The following is a 22425-nucleotide window of genomic DNA, read 5'->3' on the forward strand; positions in this document are numbered from 1 at the left end:
CAATTTATATCTATAGAATTTTCCTGAATTATGCACCAGAAATAATTTCCCATAAGTCAAAAATTTATAAAGTATCTAAGAACTGGTATGATCCACCCTCTGTGTCAGTTATCAATGCAATATCTCTTTCCTCCAAATCTACCTTTCTTTGCCCTGTTGTGTGGCATTGGCGCTGGACTTGTAAACATTTCTCCTTTACCATCTGGCACAAAATTAAGTTTTGTCAGCACAGGGTGCTGAAGGGATACTGCAGTAGAAAGTAGTTTCTTTTCCTGGTTCTGGTGTGCTTTGTGCTTTAGTTCCTATGGCATGTACCTGCTATGGTGTGTGGGACACCCTGAAGCGCTTACCATGTGTGATGTTTCAGTGGTACTCCAGATGGTGGCTTCACTTCCTGTCAAGTTTCACTGGCACTCTAGTGAGAGGGATTCCCAGAAAGTCTTGCCAGAACCCCAGCAGGTAGTTTCCTGCTTACCAGCTCTGGTCTGTGGCACCTCAGTGAATTTCTATGCTATCCAGTGGCCAAATCAACACCTCTCCAACCAGGTCTGAATCATAAGTCTTGTTGGGGAGGAGCCCTCTTCCAAGTTTTCTCTTTTCTTGGGTACTCTGCCTGAGCCCAAGAGATAGTAGCTGCTCCCTATATCTGATATTCCTGTGTTGTTTAAAATTCTCTTTACTTCTTGGCAGTTAATCCCCTGTTACTACTTAATAACTTGTTAAACTTTTCCTGCTCATATTATTGGTGTGGTCACTGGCTCCTAATCCATGCCCAAACTAAAGCAAATCAAACCAAGCCAACAACAAAGAATTAAACCCATAAACCCGCCCCTAAAACATAAATTTGAATTACTAAGTTTGATAACACAAACTTGATAAATAGTATGACATTTAGCCCAACTTATTAGCTAATTAAAAACTCTCACAAAACTAAAACCAGTGTGATGGTTTTGCACTGTGTAAAATAAGCTAAGCTAAGACATTTCTCAGAAATGTCTTTCTGTTCCAGGGTTAGGATTGGCCACAAGAGAAATTTCTCTAACATTTGGACAAAAATGAAGCAGCAGTCATTATACTCTGAACGCAATATAGGATGCTATATCCTGCTACAGCTCATACTTTGTCCCTGATCTGCTGACTCATGTTGATATGGGGAAGGGACTGAGCTCACAGTTCCTCCGTTTCCTGCCACATCTCCTTCAGCTTCTCCTAGCCTGGGGCCAGGTGCATGTGCAGCTCTATGGCCAACAGTGCTATTTCTTTTGCAGGTCATCTGTATCGCTGAGGTTTGAAGAAGTGAGAGGTATACACAGATTCCAATTTGTCCTTGTTCTTCCCTGTGTTGTGACCTACAGAAACTTCAGCCCTATGGGCAAAGCCTAATTCAAAGTCTTCCACAAACTTTCCCTTTGTTTCTATAACAAAATAAGGGTTGGTCCCTTATAAATTCCTTAATTATATCATTCTTGGTGCTTCTGCTATCATGATCAAACCCTAATACTGCAAAATGGTTAAATAATTCTGCTTAAAAAATCATAAGCAATGGGTCATTTGAGGAATTGAGTTTCATTTGTCAATTCTTATTTTCTCTAATATTTAAGTTTAAAAATATCTTAAATGTTGAAGGTAGGAAAGATTTAAAGTGCCATTTTCTTTAAAAAATTTTTTTCGGGTGTGGAGTTTGGTGAGCTCTTTATAGATTTTAGAGAACAAACTGAGGGTTGATGGGGGGTGGGAGGGAGGGGAGGGTGGGTGATGGGTATTGAGGAGGGCACCTTTTGGGATGAGCACTGGGTGTTGTATGGAAACCAATTTGTCAATAAATTTCATATATATATATAAAAAAAATAAATAAAAAAAAATTTTTTTAATGTTTGTTTTTCTGAGAGAGAGAGTGAGCAAATGTGGGAGTGGGGGGTGGGGTGGGACACAGAGAGAGAAGGAGACACAGAATCCAAAAGAGGCTCCAGACTCTGAGCTGTCAGCACAGAACCTGATGCAGGGCTTGAACTCACAAAGTGCAAGATCATGACCTGAGCTGAAGTCAGAAGCTCAACCAACTGAACCAGCCAGATGCCCCTAAAAATGCCATTTTCTTTAACAAATGCCATGTGAGGCCCTACATGAAGGCTAGTTAGACAGAGGACTGAGTTTTCTGGCTGCTCTGAGATATAGACACACCTTTCCTAGGTTAAGCTTAGGATCCAGGACAGCCTGGCCTATTTTTGTAACAGTGTTCTCCATGCTAGCAGCGGAATGAGATGAAGTGTGAGGGAGTTCAGAGAAGGCTGGTATGTATTCATTGAAGGAAAACTGGAATGGGCCCGGAGGTAGGGTTAAGCTGGGGAGGGAAGACCAAAAGATGATGCTCAAGCTCCAGCCATTAGTTTCTAAACCTAAAATTCATTTGTTTGGTATTTTTGAGATTTGTCTTTGTTTCCTGAGCATGTTTAGTATGACCTGCCAGTTCTCTGAAGTGTGAACATCATAATTCCACTTTTTGTTTTAAAAGAAGAAGGGACAATAAGTCGGAAGAAAGAGGGATATGCAGTGACACAGCAGCAGAGAAAGAGTTCCTGATTATGGAGAACCTTTAAAGGTTAAGACATTTAACTCAGAGACTGTGGACAGACTGAAGTTAAAAAAAAAAACAAAACTTGGCCTTATCAATAAATATTTATAAGACAATATCCTAGCCTCATGAAATTTACTTTCTGCAGTAGGGAAAAATACTCATATGTAAACAAACGAATGCATAATATAATTTCAGGTATTTCAGGTACAAATTCAGCTATAAAGAAAAATAAAGCAGGGCTGCAATGGCGGGATTCTCTCTTAGGAGATGATTTATAATTATATATTAAATTTTCTACACATAGTACAGTTGGTCCTTGAACAATGTGGGGGTTGGGGCATTGACCCCTGTGCAGTCAAAAATCCACACATAACTGTTACTCCCCCAAAACTTAGCTACTAATAGCCTAGTGTTGACTGGAAGCATTACAACACAAAGTTGATTAACACATATTTTGTATGTTATATGTATTATATACTGTATGCTTACAGTAAACTAGAGAAAATACTATTTAGAAAATCATAAGGATGAGAAAATACATTTACAGTACTGTACTGCACATGTAATCCACAAATAAGTGGACCCGTGTAGTTCAAATCTGTGTTGTTCAAGGGTCAACTGTATGCAATAAATGTTATAATAAATATTGCTACAGATATATGTTAGACATACCGGGGGACAAGATTCATGTAGTTTTATGATAAATCAAACTACATACATTTATATGAATCATAATGAGCTTATGTATAGACCAATGAAACTTACCCTGTAGAAAGCACTGGTCAAAGGGAGTAATGCTGCAGCAATGTTATATTCTTCTAAACTTGAACAATCCTTAAACAAAACAAAGAGAAATGAGCATTATTAGGACATTTACCAGAAATCACAAATATATGGAAACAAAAATCTAGGACACATTGTTTGCTGTCTTAAGGGGTTTTTACTTTTGTTCCAAATTGTCACTAAGTCTTGCTTAGGTAAATTTGAAAAAACAAAACAAAACAAAACAAAACTGTCCTTGAAGCACATTATTTTATTTTGTTATTTATTTTATTATATTTTATTTTATTTTAATTTTATTATTTTATCTTATTTTATTTTATTTTATTTTAAATATATGAAATTTATTGTTAAATTGGTTTCCATACAACACCCAGTGCTCATCCCAAAAGATGCCTTCTTCAATGCCCATCACCTACCCTTCCCTCCCTCCCACCCCCCATCAACCCTCAGTTTGTTCTCAGTTTTTAACAGTCTCTTATGCTTTGGCTCTCTCCCACTCTAACCTCTTTTTTTTTTTTTTCCTTCCCCTCCCCCATGGGTTTCTGTTAAGTTTCTCAGGATCCACATAAGAGTGAAACCATATGGTATCTGTCTTTCTCTGTATGGCTTATTTCACTTAGCATCACACTCTCCAGTTCCATCCACGTTGCTACAAAGGGCTATATTTCATTCTTTCTCATTGGCACGTAGTACTCCATTGTGTATATAAACCACAATTTCTTTATCCATTCAGTAGTTGATGGACATTTAGGCTTTTTCCACAATTTGGCTATTGTTGAGAGTGCTGCTATAAACATTGGGGTACAAGTGCCCCTATGCATCAGTACTCCTGTATCTGAAGCACATTATTTTAGAAACAAGACAAAAAAAATTTGGGAAAAATTTTTTTAAGTTTTTATTTAAATTCCATTTAGTTAATACACAGCATAATATTAGTTTCAGGTGTAGAATTTAGTGATTCATCACTTATATACAACACCCAGTGCTCATCACAAGTGCAGTCCTTAATCCCCATCACCTCTTTCACCCATTCCCCCCCCCCCCCCACCTACCTCCCCTCTGGTGACCATTAGTTTGTTCTCTGTAGTTTCTGTTTTTCTAAGAGTCTGTTTATTGGTTTGCCTTCCTCTCTCTCTTTTTTTTTCTCTTTGTTTTGTTTCTTAAATTCCACATATAAGTGATATGATATGGTATCTTTCTCTGGCTTATTTCACTTAGCAGAATACTCTTTAGTTCCATTCATATCCTTGCAAATGGCAAGATTTCATTCTTTCTGATGGCTAATATTCCAATGTATATATGTACATATATACACATCACTTTCTCTTTATCCATTCATCAGTAGATTAGACCTCTGGGATCTTTCCATAGTTTGGCTATTGTAGATAATGGTATAAACATCAGGGTGAATGTATCTCTTTGAATTAGTTTTTTTGTATTTTTGGGGTAAATACCTATTAGTGCAATTTCTGGATCCTAGTGTAAGTCATATTTTTAACTTTTTGAGGAAACTCCATACTGTTTTCCAGAGTGGAGGCACCAGTTTGCATTCACACCAACAGTGCAAGGGGGTTCCCCTTTCTCCACATTCTTCCCAGCACCTGTTGTTTCTTGTGGTTTTGATTTTAGCTATTGTGATAGATGTGAGGTGATATCTCATTGTAGTTTTGATTTACATTTCCCTGATGATAAGTGATATTGAGCATCTTTTCACATGTTTGTTGGTCATCTGTATGTCTTTTGGAGAAATGTCCGTTCATGTCTTCTGACCATTTTTTAGCTGGGTTATTCATTTTCTGGGTGTTTTTATAAGACTTTGGTATATTTTGGATACTAACCCTTGATCCGATATGTCATTTGCAAATATCTTCTCTCATTCTGTAGCTGCCTTTTAGTTTTGCTGACTGTTTCCTTTGCTGTGCAGAAGCATTTTATTTTGATGAAGTCCCAATAGTTTATTTTTGCTTTTTGTTTCCCTTGCCTCGAGACATATCTAGTGAGAAGTTGCTACAGTTGATGTCAAAGAGGTTACTGCCTCTCTTCTTCTCTAGGAGTTTCTGGTTTCAAATCTGACGTTTAGGTTTTTAATCTGTTTTGAATATATTTTTGTGTATGATGTGAGAAAGTGGTCTAATTTCGTTCTTTTGCATGTTATTGTTTCGTTTTCCCAACTGAACAGTTTGCCCAACACTATTTGTTGAAGAGACTTTTTTTTCCATTGGATATTCTTTCACGTTTTGTCAAATGTTAATTGTATAGTTGTGGGTCAACTTCCGGGTTTTCTGTTCTGTTCTATTTATCTATGTGTCTATTTTTGTTCCAGTGGCATATTGTTTTAATCACTACAACTTTGTACTATAGCTTGAAGTCCAGAATTCTGATGCCTCCAGCTTTGCTCTTCTTCTTTAAGGTTGCTTTGTGGTTCCATACAAATTTTAGGATTATTTGTTCTAGCTCTGTGAAAAATGCTGTTGGTATTTTGATAGGGGTTGCATTAAATGTGTAGATTGCTTTAAGTAGTATAGACTTTTTTTTTTTTTAACGTTTATTTATTTTTGAGACAGAGCATGAACGGGGCAGGGTCAGAAAGAGAGGGAGACACAGAATCCAAAACAGGCTCCAGGCTCTGAGCTGTCAGCACAGAGTCCGAAGCGGGGCTTGAATTCACGGACCGTGAGACCATGACCTGGGCCCAAGTCAGGTGCCCAACTGACTGAGCCACCCAGGCACCCCAAGTGGTATAGACATTTTAACAATCTTTGTTCTTCCAATCCATGAACATGCAATGTTTTTCCATTTCTTCGTGTCATGTTCAACTTCTTTCATCAGTGTTTAATACTTTTCAGAGTACAGGTCTTACCTCTTTGGTTAGATTTCTTCCGAGGTATCTTACTGTTTTTGGTACAATTGCAAATGGGACTGATTTCTTGATTTCTTTTTCTGCTGCTTCACTGCAACAGATTTCTATGTTGATTTTGCATCCTGGGACTTTATTGAATTTGTGTATCAGTTCTAGCAGTTTTTTGGTGGAAAATTTCAGGTATTTTATATAGAGTATCATGTTGTCTGCAAATAGGGAAAGTTTTTTACTTCTTCCTTGCCAGTTTGGATGCCTTTTATTTCTTTTTGTTGTCTGACTGCTATGGCTTGGACTTCCAGTACTATGTTAAATAAAAGTGATGAGAGTGGACATCCCTGTCTTGTTCCTGACCATACCGGAAAAGCTCCCAGTTTTTCCCCATTGAGGATGACATTAACTGGATTTTTCATATATGCCCTTCATTATGTTGAGGTATGTTCCCTCTAAACCTACTTTTTTGAGTTTTTATCATGAATGGATGTTGTAATTTGTCAAATGTTTTTTTCATCTATTGAAATGATCAAATGGTTCTTATCCTTTCTATGATTAATATCACATTTATATGCAAATATTGACTCACCCTTGCAGCCCAGGAATAAATCCCACTTGATTGTGGTGAATGATTTTTTTTTTATATGAAATTTATTGACAAATTGGTTTCCATACAACACCCAGTGCTCATCCCAAAAGGTGCCCTCCTCAATACCCATCACCCACCCTCCCCTCCCTCCCACCCCCCATCAACCCTCAGTTTGTTCTCAGTTTTTAACAGTCTCTTATGCTTTGGCTCTCTCCCACTCTAACCTCTTTTTTTTTTTTTTTTTTTTCCTTCCCCTCCCCCATGGGTTCCTGTTAAGTTTCTCAGGATCCACATAAGAGTGAAACCATATGGTATCTGTCTTTCTCTGTATGGCTTATTTCACTTAGCATCACACTCTCCAGTTCCATCCACGTTGCTACAAAAGGCCATATTTCATTTTTTCTCATTGCCACGTAGTATTCCATTGTGTATATATACCACAATTTCTTTATCCATTCATCAGTTGATGGACATTTAGGCTCTTTCCATAATTTGGCTATTGTTGAGAGTGCTGCTATGAACATTGGGGGCCAAAATGAACAAATCAGGAGACTATAGATGCTGGAGAGGATGTGGAGAAACGGGAACCCTCTTGCACTGTTGGTGGGAATGCAAATTGGTGAATGATTTTTTTAATGTACTGTTAGATTCGGTTTGCTAGTATTTTATTGAGAATTTCTGCATCCATGTTCATCAGGGATATTGGCCTGTAGTTCTCTTTTTTAGTGAAGTCTTTGGTTTTAGTAATGCTGGTCTCATAGAATGAATGTAGAAGTTTTCCTTCCTCTTCTATTTTTTGGAATAGTTTGAGAAGAATAAGTATTAACTCTTCTTTTTTATTTTTTATTTTTTATAAGTTTATTTATTTTGAGAGACAGAGAGAGAACAAGCTGGGGAGGGGCAGAGAGAGAAGGACAGAGGATCAGAAGCAGGCTCTGTGCTGACAGTAGCAAGCCTGATGTGGGGCTCGAACTCACAAATGATATGTTACCATAATGCCATATGTTTGCACTCATTTGTGGAATTTAAGAAACAAAACAGATGAATATACAGGAAAGGGAAGAAAAGAAAAAAAGAGAGAGGGAAACAAACCATAAGAGACTCTTATAGACAGAGAAAGAACTGAGGGTTGATGTAGGGAGGTGGGTGGGGGATGGGTTAGATGGGTGATGGGTATTAGGAGGGCTCTTGTTATGATGGATACTGGGTGTTATATATAAGTGAGGAATTAATTTATGTGAACTAACTGGAATTTAAATAAAAATTTCAAAAGAAAAAATATTATTGCCAAGGAATATAGAATGGGTTACCACTTCCAATCTAATGGAGAAAAAAAATGGAGAGGAAAACAAACAAAAATTTTTAACTCAAAGGAAAGCAAGAAAGAGGAAAAGAACCCCCCCAAGGAGAAACAATGAGAAAATAATAAGATGGTATCAATAAATAAAATTATAATAGCAGAAAAGAACCAAATATTCTGGCTAAAAGGCAAAGATTATCACTGAATAAAAAATTAGATTCCATATATTTTTTGTTTAAAAAGGATATATCTGTAACTCAAGAATACACAAAGGTTAAAAGAATGGGAAAGGATTTACCAAGCAAATACCAACAGAAGGTGAAATACCTATATTAACAATCATATAAAATAATCTTAAGGAAAAAGGCATTACAAGAAATAAAAAGAAGCATTATATAAAATAGCTCAATTTATCACAACTATATAACAATTTTAAATGTGTTTAAACTTAATTAACTTAGCCTTCAACTGAAAACATTAAAGCAAAAACTGACAGACATATAAAAAATACAGATAAATTCACAATTGCATTGAAAGATTTTAATATACCACTTCAGTATTTAATACCTCAAGCAGGTAGAAAAATCAGTATGGAAGATTTTTAAAAAGTTAGAGCTAATGGATAGAACACTATAGAACACTACTTGATCTGTTTATACTCTAACCCTGTTCAGATGGGTTTAGAAAACTTGACTTTATACTTGGCCATAAAAGAACTCTCAGTAAATTTCAAAAGATTAATAACATATAGATATGGTTGTCAGACCACAATGTATTTAAGTTAAAAACCAGTAATATAAGTAAAATACTTAACATTGTACCTGGCACATAGCAAATATTACACACACACACACACACACACACACATATTTTTTATTATCGCTGAGGTTAGGATATACTTAGCATAGCATACTATACTGTAATTATCTATTTACTTTTCTGTCTCCTTACTAAACTATTAGCTCGATAGCAGTATTATTATAGCAGTGAATAAGAAGCAGTATCAATGTCTATGGAAAGCTGATGAATGATTTATATCTTTTTCAGACACTCACAAAGCAGAAAGATCAGTAGAAACAAATTATCTTGCTAAGTCATAGATTTCCAGAATGAGTGTTTAGAGTCGTTAGCAGGATATTCCTTGGGATAACAATTTGCATTCATTCAACAAATATTATCTACTATATGGAAGGCACTTCATAGTCAATAAACTCAGGAAACTACTCCAAAAGGGAAAACAGATGACAAATAACACATTTTATAGGGATGAGATGAATCCATGGTTGAATGGAACACATCCTTAAAATATGAGGGACAACCATATTCACACATGATGTGTCTTTGGAAATGATTGCTGGAGTTAGGTTACTGGTTGGATAGATCTTAACTTAGATCAAGTGATCTTTGGTTTTAAATTCTGGAACATGAAGTTTAGATATAAAAAGAGTGACTAATAGAGCTATTTAAGTAACATCTATCAGGTATACTAGTAGAAAAGAGTATGTGCTAGAAAGGAGAGAGGAAGAAAAGGAAGAGAAGAGAGGAGTAAGGAGGAGAGGGAGAGAGAGACAAGGAAGGAGTAAGGGAAGGAGGGAAGAGGGGAAGAATGAGGAATACCAATCAATCAGAACTCATTTCAAAAATATCATATAATCAACTGAGAGATGATTTTGAAGGCAGTCATTACCTTGGAGGCACATTTAGGTTTTTATTTTAAGATATAGTCAGGTTGGGAAAACTAAATATCTACAGGCAGAAGAATAAAACTGGACCCCTACCTTATATTATACACAAAAATCAACTCAAAATGGATTAAAGGCTTGAACATAAGCCCTGAAACTATAAAAGTGCTAGGGAGAAAACAAGGAACTCATACAACTCAATAGCAAAACAAACAAACAAAAAACCCCCAAAAACGCTAAAAAAGCCCCGCAACCCAATTAAAAATTTGCAAAGGAACAGAATAGACATTTTTCTAAAGAAGACATCCAAATGGCCAATGGGTACATAAAAAGGTATTCAACATGGTTAATCATCAGGGAAATGCATATCAAAACCACAATGAAATATCACTTTATCCCTGTTAGAATGGCTATTATCAAAAAGACAAGTTGGACGCCTAGATGGCTCAGTCAGTTAAAATGTCCAACTCTTGATTTAGGCTCAGGTCATGACCTCATGGCTGTGGGATGGGGGCCCACGTTGGGCTCTGCAGTGAGCATGGAGTCTGCTTGGGAATCTCTCTTTCTCTCTCTTTCTGCCCCTTCCCCACTCACACACTCTTTCTCTAAATAAACAAACATTTAAAAAATAATGCTAAAAAAAAGACAAGTAATTATGGGTGCTGGTGAGTATGTGGAATATATTGGTGGGAATATAAATTGGGACAGCTACTATGGAAAACAGTAAGGAGGTTCCTCAAGAAATTAAAAATATAAGTACCATATGATTCAGCAATCCCACTTCTGGGTATATACTTGAAAGAAATGAAATCCTTATCTTGAAAAGATTATCTGTATTCCCATGTTCACTGCAGCATTACTCACAATAACCATGGTATGCAAACAACCTAAGTGTCCACCAATGGATGACTAGATAAAGAAAATGGGGTATACATATACAATGGAATGTTACTGAGCCTTAAAAAAGAAGGAAATCCTGCCATTTGTAACAATGTGGATGAATGTAGAGGGTGTTATGGTAAGTGAAATAAGCCGGACAAAGAAAGACAAATACTGCATGACACTACCTATAGATGGAACTTAAAAAAAAAAGTTGAACTCAGTAACAGAGTAGAATGGGTTGTTTGTTGGGCGCTGGGATGTGGGGGAAATGGACAAAGGTTACTAAAAGGGTAGAAACTTTAAACTGTAAGATGATAAGGTCTGAGAATCTAATGTAAAACATGGTGAGTATAGTTGATAGTATAGTTGTATAAATGAAATTTGCTGAGAAAACACAACTTAAGTATTCTTGCCCCCCAAAAAGGTAAACATATGAATATGTGAAGTGATAGATATGTTAATTAACTCAATTGTGGCAATCCTTTCACAACGTGTACCATATAAACTGTTGTGTTGTACGTTTTAAATATATTACAATTTTGTCAACTATACCTCAATAAAGCTGAAAAAAATATACAGTCAGGCCATGTAGGAAAATATCACACCTTTTTCCTATATGGTATCACTCACACTATGTTCTCTATCACTTCCATGGACTTTATAAAATAATCCCAGAACACAACAAAAAGTGTGAATCATCTTTTTCTTCCTTATTCCTTACCCCCTTGCTTAAGACTCTGCTATGCACAAGAATGTCATCCCCTGTGTCCTAGCACATCTGAGTTTCTTTAACAGAAATGCCTTGCATGTTTCTGAAGACTGTCATGGGGCCCAAAGCAATAAAATTCAACAGACTTGAGCTGTAATCTTCTCCTAAGGAAATGGTTGGGATGCCAAGATGCCTTTTGACTTTGATTTCACAGCAGGGCTTCATTTGTAATGATGCTGTCCAAACTTTAAATGACAACAGCTGTGATATGAAGCCCCACACACTCATTTATAAAAATTTCCCACAAATTAAAAAAAATTAAACAATAGGGATTTTCAATCCATGACCAATTAGCAGGGAACAGGCAATCATAAAACATTTAGGAACTCTTTATTATCGTACAAGATGTTTACACATTGTAGTGCATGTCTCAAACCTGAGCGCCAGTCAAATGCTGATTGCAAAATATAAATATAAAATTCTTTGCAAATCACGTTAGAGACATTCTAAGTTAATTAGGCTGAAAAATGGAAAAATTTTAAAACAATAAGTCTAAAACTATTGACATAGCTAGCAATAGCATTCCGGAATAGTGCAGTTATCTGTTGGGCAATCAGTCCATAAATACACATCCTGAAGTCCCATGTGCTTTGGCCACATAATAGCAATGTAGTTGCAGACCTAACAGGCAATTTATAAACTTGCAAGGACTTGAATACTTATACATGTTTTATTCTGAAGTTTGCTATGTAGTTTACCTTTAATTTTCCTGCTACAACTGAAGAGTGAGCCCTGCAATCTTAATTTCCCATTACCTTCAATTATTTCATACTTTTAATCTGTGTACCTTTGAACTGTCATGGCCCAGCATTTCTATTTCACAAAACTTGGGAATTTCTCAAAAATAAAATATTTAAATATTAAAGGAAAAAATGAGATTGAGAGGCATAATGTCTTACAGAATTGACTTTATTTTTAGAGTTGAGATTAGGTAGAACTCAGAAGTTTTTTGAATTGTCCAAAACACTGAGAACACTTATTTATGTCTTCTACATAGGGACAAAAATTAAACTACCACAGACAAAATACCTTTTTTTTTTAAAAAAAATTTTTTTTTTTCAACGTTTATTTATTTTTGGGACAGAGAGAGACAGAGCATGAACGGGGGAGGGGCAGAGAGAGAGGGAGACACAGAATCGGAAACAGGCTCCAGGCTCCGAGCCATCAGCCCAGAGCCTGACGCGGGGCTCGAACTCACGCACCGCGAGATCGTGACCTGGCTGAAGTCGGACGCTTAACCGACTGCGCCACCCAGGCGCCCCGACAAAATACCTTTTTATATCATATTACTCTCCTGTTCAAAAATCTCTGACCATTACAGGATAATGGCCAAACTCATGAGCCACGCTTGTAAGCCCTCCATGGTGTGGATCCATTTCCAAACCCAACTAACCAAATGGCCCTCCTACCACAAGCTGCAGCTATAGGCAGTCTGCTTTATTTACCACCTATTCCACATCATTGTAATTCTTATAGCATGTAATATCCCTAGGAATACCATCCACGCCTTGCTTTGTCATTTACACTCTTGCCCCTGGGAACTTCTATACACCTACCCCTATATGTTCTTAGTCTTTCCAAGTACAGTGCTAAGCACAAAATAAGTACAAGAACTCCCATTATAGTTTCAGGTTATATTTTAATGCTAAATTAATTTACATAACAACAAAGAATATATCATAATTTTGAACCACTATGGTTATTTAATATGTACCATGACTCCCACTGGGATGGAACATGAATGCTAGGCTTGACAAATAATATCAATCTTTGTTATAAGTTTTTGAGTGAATGGCCCACGTCTGCTTTAATTTTATATGCCTGGAAACTAGAACACTGCACCTGGCATATAGTAATAATAGCTAACGTTTATTGAGTGCTTACAAAGTACCAGACATGCTTTAAATCTGAATTTATACAAATTATTTCACTTAATTTTCACATCTCTAGAAGGTAGATACTATAATTTTATCCATTTTGTTGATGAAGGAACTGAGGCTCTCAAGAGGTTACAGGGCTACAAATGGCAGAACCAGAATTCAAACCCAGGTAGTCTCACTCTAGGATTTGTGCTTTAAACCTTTACGTTCTCTTGCCTCTCAAAGGCAAAAAAGTATGAAATGGAATGTAAAAATGGCATCTGTGGAAACATATAATTCAGACTAAGAAATTTTCTAGCAATTATAAATAATATCCTCAGAGTTTGAAACTATATTACATCTATAAAAAAGCAACTGAAAATTGAAAATATGCTTGCTAAAATTAAGATACAAAAGAAGGGATGGAAGATAATTTTTTGTCATGGTATCCTTTTATTCCATTTCTATCTTCAGGAATTTAAAACAATTAAGAAATACAGGGAATCATGTCAAAGTTTCTAAAATATGCCCAACAGGGTGATATAAATAGAAAACAGAGAAAGTAGTTAGGAGAACGTAAAATAAATAATGAAGTTATTCTTCATCTGTAAAGAGTCTGTCTGGTGAGTGCCAAATATAAGGAAAAAAAGGTATTTGGAAAAATGAATAAAATGTGGTATAATATACAAAGGAATACTACATGAAAGTGCAAATGAATGAATTATAGGTATATCCAACATCACAATGACTCTACCAAACATATTCTTTTGATCAAGACAAAAGAATACATCACCACCACCACCATCATTACCATCATCAAATTAGTCTCCACTGAAACATACCTCTTGGTTACTGCTGCATCTATTCTCTACTTATCCAATTAAATCACATCAGGGTAAACATGTGCCAATACAAGATAGGATGTCACGAAACCTACCATAGTGATGCCAAAGAAGTGCTTAAATCAAATCATAATAACAAAGGAAAATCCAACAAAGTCAGATCAAGTAAAAAAAAGATAATAAGTTAGGATGATTTTATATATGCTTTAAAAGAAAACAATTGATGTCAAAGGATTAAGGGTGTCCCTGGGGGATAAAATAATGAAGGCTTTAAAAATTTTTACAAAAATCGTCCTTAGGAAAGTGCTATAAAAGCCAAACACAAAGTAAACCACCATGTGACTTTGCTAGCAAAAAATATTTTAAACACTTTTCCCTCACCCAAACAAAGTCAGATTTATACTTAGTTCTACAACAATCAGCACATGATGAAAATTGTAACCTATATTTTTTAAATAAAATTTTATGACTTTTTAGAAAATACAATGTACCAAACAAACCCTTGTCCCCACTATTTGGTATGAAATTTTAGTCCCTATTTTAAATGGATTTATTGGTGTTGATAATGAAAATTAGTTCCCTTCTTATGAGCTAAAGGATTCAGGAGTAATGGTCTCTGTCTTATCTCTATTTAATTCTCCAGTCTGGTGTCTGCAGAAACCAGATGTAGTTATGTAACAAAGATGGGTTGCCTTTACTACAGTAGATTATCATGGCCTCAGGTATGTTGCATGCAACCACTGATTTGGTAAACATGTTCTTTTCTATCCCTATCAGAGAGGACAATCTGAAACAGTCTGAACTTATATGAAATGGACAATGGTAAACAGGGGTGTGGAACTAAAACCCCTTCCATACAAATTCAGTTGTGAAGAATGTGGACCATTCAAACGTCACATAGAACATTATATTTGATCCACTATGTTAATGACATCATGCTAATCAGGCTGGATGAACAAGAAGTGGCTACCATACTGGAAACCTTGGTAAGGCATATGAACCCAGAGGATGGGAGATAAGCACTATGAAGGTTCTGGCATGCTGGGACATCTCACTGAAAGTAAAGGACAATTTGTTGCATCTTATATCTCCCACCATGAGGAAGGAAGCACAATTTCTGGTAGGCCTCTTTGGGTCATGGAGGCAGCATATTCCACATCTGGGACTACTGCTCTAGTTCATACCAGGTGACAGTAGATTTAAGCGGCGTCCAGAGCAATAAAAGGCTCTGTAGGAGATCCAGGAATCAAAAGCCCTGCCTGCTTCTCATCACACATAGTGACCCACTTGGAGAATTTGTACTTCCATTGATGTAACTCTGAGCTCTGCAAGGTTGGAGCTTCCAGTCCCCAAAGGAGGAACAGTTCTACCAGGGGATAAAACAAGAATCTCATTAATCTATAAACTGGAGCTGTCACCAAGGTACTTTGACTCCTAATGCCCAGGGACCAGCAGACAAGAAAAGAGTCATCGTCTTGGGAGAGAGAAGCAGATTGAGTTATCAATATAACTTGATGTTGGGGATGAGGGAGAAGGTGTCAAGGATAATGCAGGTTTTGGCTTGTGTAATTGGATCAATGGTGGTACGTTTGCCAACACTGGGAATAATAAAAAAGGGATAAGGTTTGAGGGTTGAAGAGTAGAGAAAATGGATATCATAAGTTCAGTTTGTAACTGAAGTTGAAGTGTCCTTGAGACATGAAAATGAGATATCAGGTAGTCAGCTGGATATTTGGGTGTAGAGCTCAGAGAAAAGGTCTAGAGTAGAGAAACAAATTTGCGAGTTAAATTGTGGGTGTAGAAGAGATCATCCTTGAAGAGGACAGAGAATGAGACAAAAGAGAAACAAATTTGCGAATTAAGTTGTGGCTGTGGAAGAGATCATCCTTGAAGAGGATAGAGAATGAGACAAAAAGGGAATAAGAGGCTTTACAAATTAAAAGCCACGTGGAGAAGGATAAGCTTTCCAAGATGGAAAAGGAATGGCCACAGAAGGAGGAGGACATGTAGGAAATATTTCATCATGGAAGCCAAGGCAAAAGAGTGCTTCAAAAAGAAATTCTAATTGATAAAATGCTTCCTCTATCTTCAAAGCAAGGCAAAGCTAGTGGATTTAATCATGAAAAGATAACATTAATAATTTATACAGTTTACATAGTTTCAAGGTACCTTTTAGACTATATTTTTTGTTTGCTTTCCTTTGCCCCACCTCTCCCCCAAAAGAGCATATTTTAAGTAAGTTCCTGTGAGGAAAAAAGAAATTATAAATCTGCCACATTTAGAACGGCTAATAAATAAATACAACCTAAGAAAAGCCTTCCACATTAGAAAAGGCTTCATGTATGTAAGTGAGGTTATAAAGAAAAATCAACAGTTCTTTTTAGTATTTTAAAGTTACCATTATGCTGCCTTTATAATATTAGCAAAAGACAAAATACTTATGCAACCAATTATCATTAACAACTAGAGATAATTTTCTACATGATCTACATTGTAAAAATAATAATAACACAAGATTAGAAAAACCTTACCTAGCTTTTGGTTTCAAGAAAAATATTCTGGAATGTGTAAGACTATAATTACTCATCAGCACTATTTATGAAAATCTTTTTGAACGTCAAAAGCAGATTCCATACATTGAATGAAATACATGAAAGTGAGATTCTATTAACTACATCTAACCATTCTTAAAGACAACTCGGCAAGGAATGATCCAACTCTGTGATTAATTTTTTTTTTTTTTCTAAAGCACTGATAAGAAAGACAACTCAGTAAAATGTGAAGTGTTCAGAAGGGTAGGAAATAGTAACATGAAAGCAGCCCTGGGAATCTTAAGAAAACAATGTACAAATTCTGCACCTTTGTCTTAATAACAAATAAAACTAGACCCTGCCAGAAGATCATCCCCCTTTACATTGGCCTTTGGCTTTCTGAAGCCCCCACCCCCACTTTTACTGCTAATCTCTTACTTGCTAACCAAATGGATTACATTTAGACATTTAATTTAACCGCCATACCATTTGGCTAAGACTAAACACATGCTTCTTCTTTTTTTTGAAACTGCTTTCCTTAAGAAAAAGCAAAAAACACACAAACTTCCATTTCATTATAAAAGACAGAAAATATAGGTAAGTGAAAAGAAAGAAAAACATCTTGTGACAAATCCCACAACCTTTAAACAACCAATGTAACATTTGGTGTCCATACTTCATATTTTTCTTTTTTTTTAAATTTTTTTTTTTTTCAACATTTATTTATTTTTGGGACAGAGAGAGACAGAGCATGAACGGGGGAAGGGGCAGAGAGAGAGGGAGACACAGAATCGGAAACAGGCTCCAGGCTCTGAGCCATCAGCCCAGAGCCCGACGCGGGGCTCGAACTCACGGACCGCGGAGATCGTGACCTGGCTGAAGGTCGGACGCTTAACCGACTGCGCCACCCAGGCGCCCCCTTCATATTTTTCTTAATCACAAATTATATGTTTATTCATACCATTTACATTTTTTTTAAAAAGTCACTTTATTCTTAAACTAATTTCCTTCCTTGGCCTCCATGATTCTACTTTTCCTTTTACAACTTCTGTCCTCTGACACCCATCATCCTTTTGTCTCAATATCTTTTATAGATTTTTATTATTCTTCCAACCCCTCTGAGAGAGAGAAGAGAGGAGAGAGAGAGAGAGCGAGCACGCGAGCACAAGTAGGGAAGGGGCAGAGACAGAGAGGGAGACACAGAATCTGAAGCAGGTTCCAGGCTCTGAGCTGTCAGCTGTGAGATCATGACCTGAAGTCACTTAACTGAGTCACCCAGGCACCCCTCTTTTTATTTTTTTAAAATTTATTTATTTATTTTGAGAGACAGTGAGTGTGGTGTCAGGGAGGGGTGGGGGGGGGAGGGAGAATATCAAGCAGGCTCTGCACTGTCAGCATGTGGCTCGATAAGGGGCTTGAACTTACGAACGATGAGATCATGACCTGAGCCAAAATCCAGAGTTGGATGCTTAATTGACTGAGCCACGTAGGTACCCCCTCAACTCTTTTTTCATCCTTGTATCTCCTCTTGTATAGTACCTACTTTCCTTAGGCTGGCATAGCCACTTCTGTGGTGTAAGGTGCCACCGAAATTTATATTTTCAGCCTAGATAACCCTCCTCATCTCTAGCTGACAAGACACCTTCAATTTGATGTCATGCAAATACCTCAAACTCAATGTATCTTAACCTGAATTATCTCTACCCCTCACCCTCACCTTCAAGCCTGATATCATTCTATACTGACTTGGTAAAAAGGACCACCATCTATTTAGTCACCTAACCAGAAATCTATCATGTCATACTCTGACATTCAATCAGATATCAAGTTGATGCTTCCAATGCGAACTTCCTTTCATCTATCCATCCAACAAATATCTTTAGTTGAACTAGGTGCATTGTGCTGGGGGGTTGTCAATTAAACAGTTATATAATCATTGCCCTCTTGAAGCTTCATCAAATACTGTTAATTCTGTCCTCATCACGTTTGTCATCTGTCGCCTCATCTTCATACTTACTACCTTTATTTGGACTTCCACCATGGCCATAATTTCTTTACTCCTACCAATTTCTGAGTTTTGGGGGGAGTTCTGTATAAACCAGAATGCTTTTCTGCTTTTTCCTCATGTTCCTAATTTCAGCTTTCTCATGCTTATTAAGTCACTTAACCACTGTCCATTTGCTTTGTCTTCCAAAATTTTGTTGCTCATCTTTCTTTCCTTTTTTCTTCCTTCTTTCTTCTTTTCTTTCCTTCCTTCCTTCCTTCCTTCCTTCCTTCCTTCCTTCCTTCCTTCCTTCCTTCCTTCTTTCGCTAACATTTGTTTTATTTGTTCGTGTGGATTTTTGTTAATTTTTAAAAAAATCCCTCTACTATCATTTTTAGTTGTATTTTAGGAGGGGAGTGGAAGTAAATGTGTGGAGGCAAATGACTAGGACTCATAATCGGGACATTCTAGAGCTTACAATTTCTGGAATTTTCTCTAGGCCATCATTGTTTAAATATTTTAATACCTCTTCCTTCACATTTGCTAGCTACATGATTTTCTAGCAAGATTCGAAACAACTTCTCTTTCATTTCTTTTAAAAAACTAATTAGTGTCTTATATAGTCCTGCAGTCACTGACGAAATAGGAGATAAAATTCAGTAAGTAGGCAGGTGTATTAGGTGAGTGTAGCAATCATGTATAGTTCTTTAGGCTCAACACTGTGTAAATATTAGTGACACATACCTTGGGCCTTAAATCTCAGGTAGGAACTATGTTTAATTTTTTATTTTGGAACACTAAAGTTTGTCAAATGATTGGCATGACAACCTATCAAATTCTCTTTCCAATTTTAATTAACATTTTAGAGAACTACGTATGTTTTTTCCACAAAACTTCTGGAATGAACACACACACACACACACACACACACACACAGAGACATGTTATTTTTGAAAGGATGTAAGAATTAACTTTGAAACTAACAATCATCAAAATACTTAATTCTTACTGCTATCTTAGGTTTAAAAAATTACACTATTGGCTGGAATTCTTTTAAAAAATCAAACTCTTTTCTTTCTGGGTATAATTTTCCTAAATAACACAGAAACACAACCTAACCATGCATCTCTCCCCTCCCCACTTTTTCCCTCGTCCTTTAACCTCTGCTGAACCCGAATGGCCCCCAGCCCTCTGTCCTGTGCCGAGCCAGGCTACGCACAAGCTGTGTAACGCCCCAAAGTTAAAAGGCCCTCCGGAAGCTGGGCTCCTGGAATGAGTTTCATGAGTGTTTGTCTTTCGCTCTAAGCACCTAGAGGGCAAGAGGGCATGCTTCTAACTGTCCTCTGTATGTCACTGAGCTCCAGGTTTCTTCCCTCAAGAAAGAACTCACTGTTCACCCGCAAGGAGCGCAGTTAGCTGACAGCCTCTAATGAACATTCTTTGCCCCAGACATCCATGACTTTGGGAGATCTGCCACGTAGTCTGTGGCTCTCCCAGCCCAGTCCTTTTTCCTTCCCCTTCATCTTTCATAGGCCCTCCCCTACCCCCACTCTTCCCCACAATAAACACCTTGCGCTCCGGAAAAAAAAAAACAACAACACAGAAACACAAAATAGAAGGTTTTTTGCTACATTGTAACTGCTCCAGAAAAGGCAAAAGGCCTGTAGGGACTGCAAAGGTACTGGACATGAGAAAAGAAGGCGCAAAGTTACTAGAAAAAAGAAAGGAATCCTTGTTGATAAGGGAGATCAGGAATTTTTTTTTCCATGAAAACACAGGCAGAATTGGGAAGGAAAGGGGGCACCTGGGTGGCTCAGTCAGTTGAGTGTCTGACTTCAGCTTAGGTCACAATCTCACGGTTCATGAGTTCAAACCTCACATTGAGCTCGGGCTTGCTGCTGTCAGTGCAGAGCCTGCTTTGGATCCTCTGTCCCCTCTCTCTGCCCCTCCTCAACTTGAGCTCTCTCTCTCAAAAAAAAAAAAAAAAAAAAAAAAAAAGAATTGGGAAGGAAAAAGAGTTTATTCTAAGTTAGGTGACTGAGCTTTGGATAGGAGTAAGGGGTTGAGGGTATAGGACGGAAAGGCAAGAGCCAGGCCCAGCTCCTATAGAGAGAGAAGATACCCGTTTTGAGTGTTTATAAGACATACTATGAACACTATAAGAACCAGCTTAAGAAAACATATGGTTAATTAGCACATCTATGCCTTAGTAAATAGTGTATAAAACCTAGTCTGTCATTTACAACCTAGAAGAAATGGATAAATTCCTAGAAACATAATCTCTACCAAGAATGAATGACGACAAATAGAAAATCTGAACAGACTAGTAAGAAACTGAATGAGTAATCAAAATCTCCCAACAAACAAAAGTTCAAGACAAGATGGTTTCACTGATGAATTCCACCAAACATTTAAAGAAAAATTAATAATAATCTTTCTCAAAATCTTCCAAAAAAAATAGAAGGGATAGGAATACTTCTAAAGTCATTTTACAAGGCCAGCATTATCCTGATACCAAAACTGGACAAGGACAGAACAAGAAAAGAAAATTACAGGCTACTATCCCTGATAAACACAGATGAAAAGCCCTCAACAAAGTATCAGCAAACTGTATTTGACAATACATTAAAACAATCATACACCATGATCAAGTCGGATTTATTCTAGAAATGCAAGGATGGTTCAACATTTGCAAATCAGTATGATACTCCACAGTAACAAAATAAATGATAAAAATCATATTATCATCCCAATTGATGCAAAAATACATCTGACAAAATTTAACATTCGTTTCATGATAAAAACCCTCAACAAAGTGGGTAGAGAACATACCTCGATATAATAATGTCCCGTATGAGAATACCACAGTTAACATCAAACTCAAAGGTGAAAAGCTGAAAGCTTTTCCCCTAAGATCAGGAACAAGACACGGATGCCTACTCCTGCCATGCTTATTTAACATAGTACTGCAAGTCCTAGCCAGAGCAATTAGGCAAGAAAAAGAAGTAAAAGACATCAGAATCAGAGACGAAGGAGCAAAACTGTGACTATTTGTAGATGGCATATTACATTTTGGCAAATCCTAAAGACTCCACCAAAAACTGTTAAAACTAATTAACAAATTCAGTAAAATTGAAGGATATAAGATCGATATACAAAAATTTGTTGTGTTTCTATACACTAATAACAAACTACTAGGAAAAAAATAAAACAATGCCATTTACAAGTGCATGAAAAAGAATACCTAAAAATAAACTTAATGAAGGAGGTTAAAGACCTGTACATCACAAACTATAAGATATCAATGAAAAAACTGAAGACACAAATAAATGGAAAGATATTCTGTGCTCACTGATTGAAAGAATTAGTATTGTTAATATGTCCATATTATCCCAAAATAATCTAGATTCAATGCAATCCCTATCAAAATTCCATTGATGCTTTTAATAGAAACAGAACAATCTTAAAATTTGTATGGAACCAAAAGAGACCCCAAATAGCCGAAGTAATCTTGATAAAGAAGAATAATGTTGACTCATTATACTTCCTGATTTCAAAGTATATTACAACACTATAGTAATCAAAACACTATGGTATTGGCATAAAAACAGAAACATAGAGGGGCGCCTGGGTGGCGCAGTCGGTTAAGCGTCCGACTTCAGCCAGGTCACGATCTCGCGGTCCGTGAGTTCGAGCCCCGCGTCAGGCTCTGGGCTGATGGCTCAGAGCCTGGAGCCTGTTTCCGATTCTGTGTCTCCCTCTCTCTCTGCCCCTCGCC

General features: G+C 36.9%; 1 protein-coding gene across 3 annotated transcripts in view; it reads right to left on the bottom strand.

Annotated features, from left to right (window-relative positions):
- SBF2 (SET binding factor 2) overlaps positions 1–22425 on the bottom strand; it is a 500238-nt gene that overhangs the window by 127790 nt on the left and 350023 nt on the right. For all 3 annotated transcript variants that reach the window (XM_030330868.1, XM_032594814.1, XM_030330866.1), the window contains exon 17: positions 3341–3409. In XM_030330868.1, the coding sequence (XP_030186728.1) occupies positions 3341–3409 (69 nt within the window). The remainder of the gene's footprint in view (positions 1–3340; positions 3410–22425) is intronic.

This window comes from Lynx canadensis, chromosome D1, assembly GCF_007474595.2.
Source record: "Lynx canadensis isolate LIC74 chromosome D1, mLynCan4.pri.v2, whole genome shotgun sequence".
NCBI lineage: Eukaryota > Metazoa > Chordata > Mammalia > Carnivora > Felidae > Lynx > Lynx canadensis.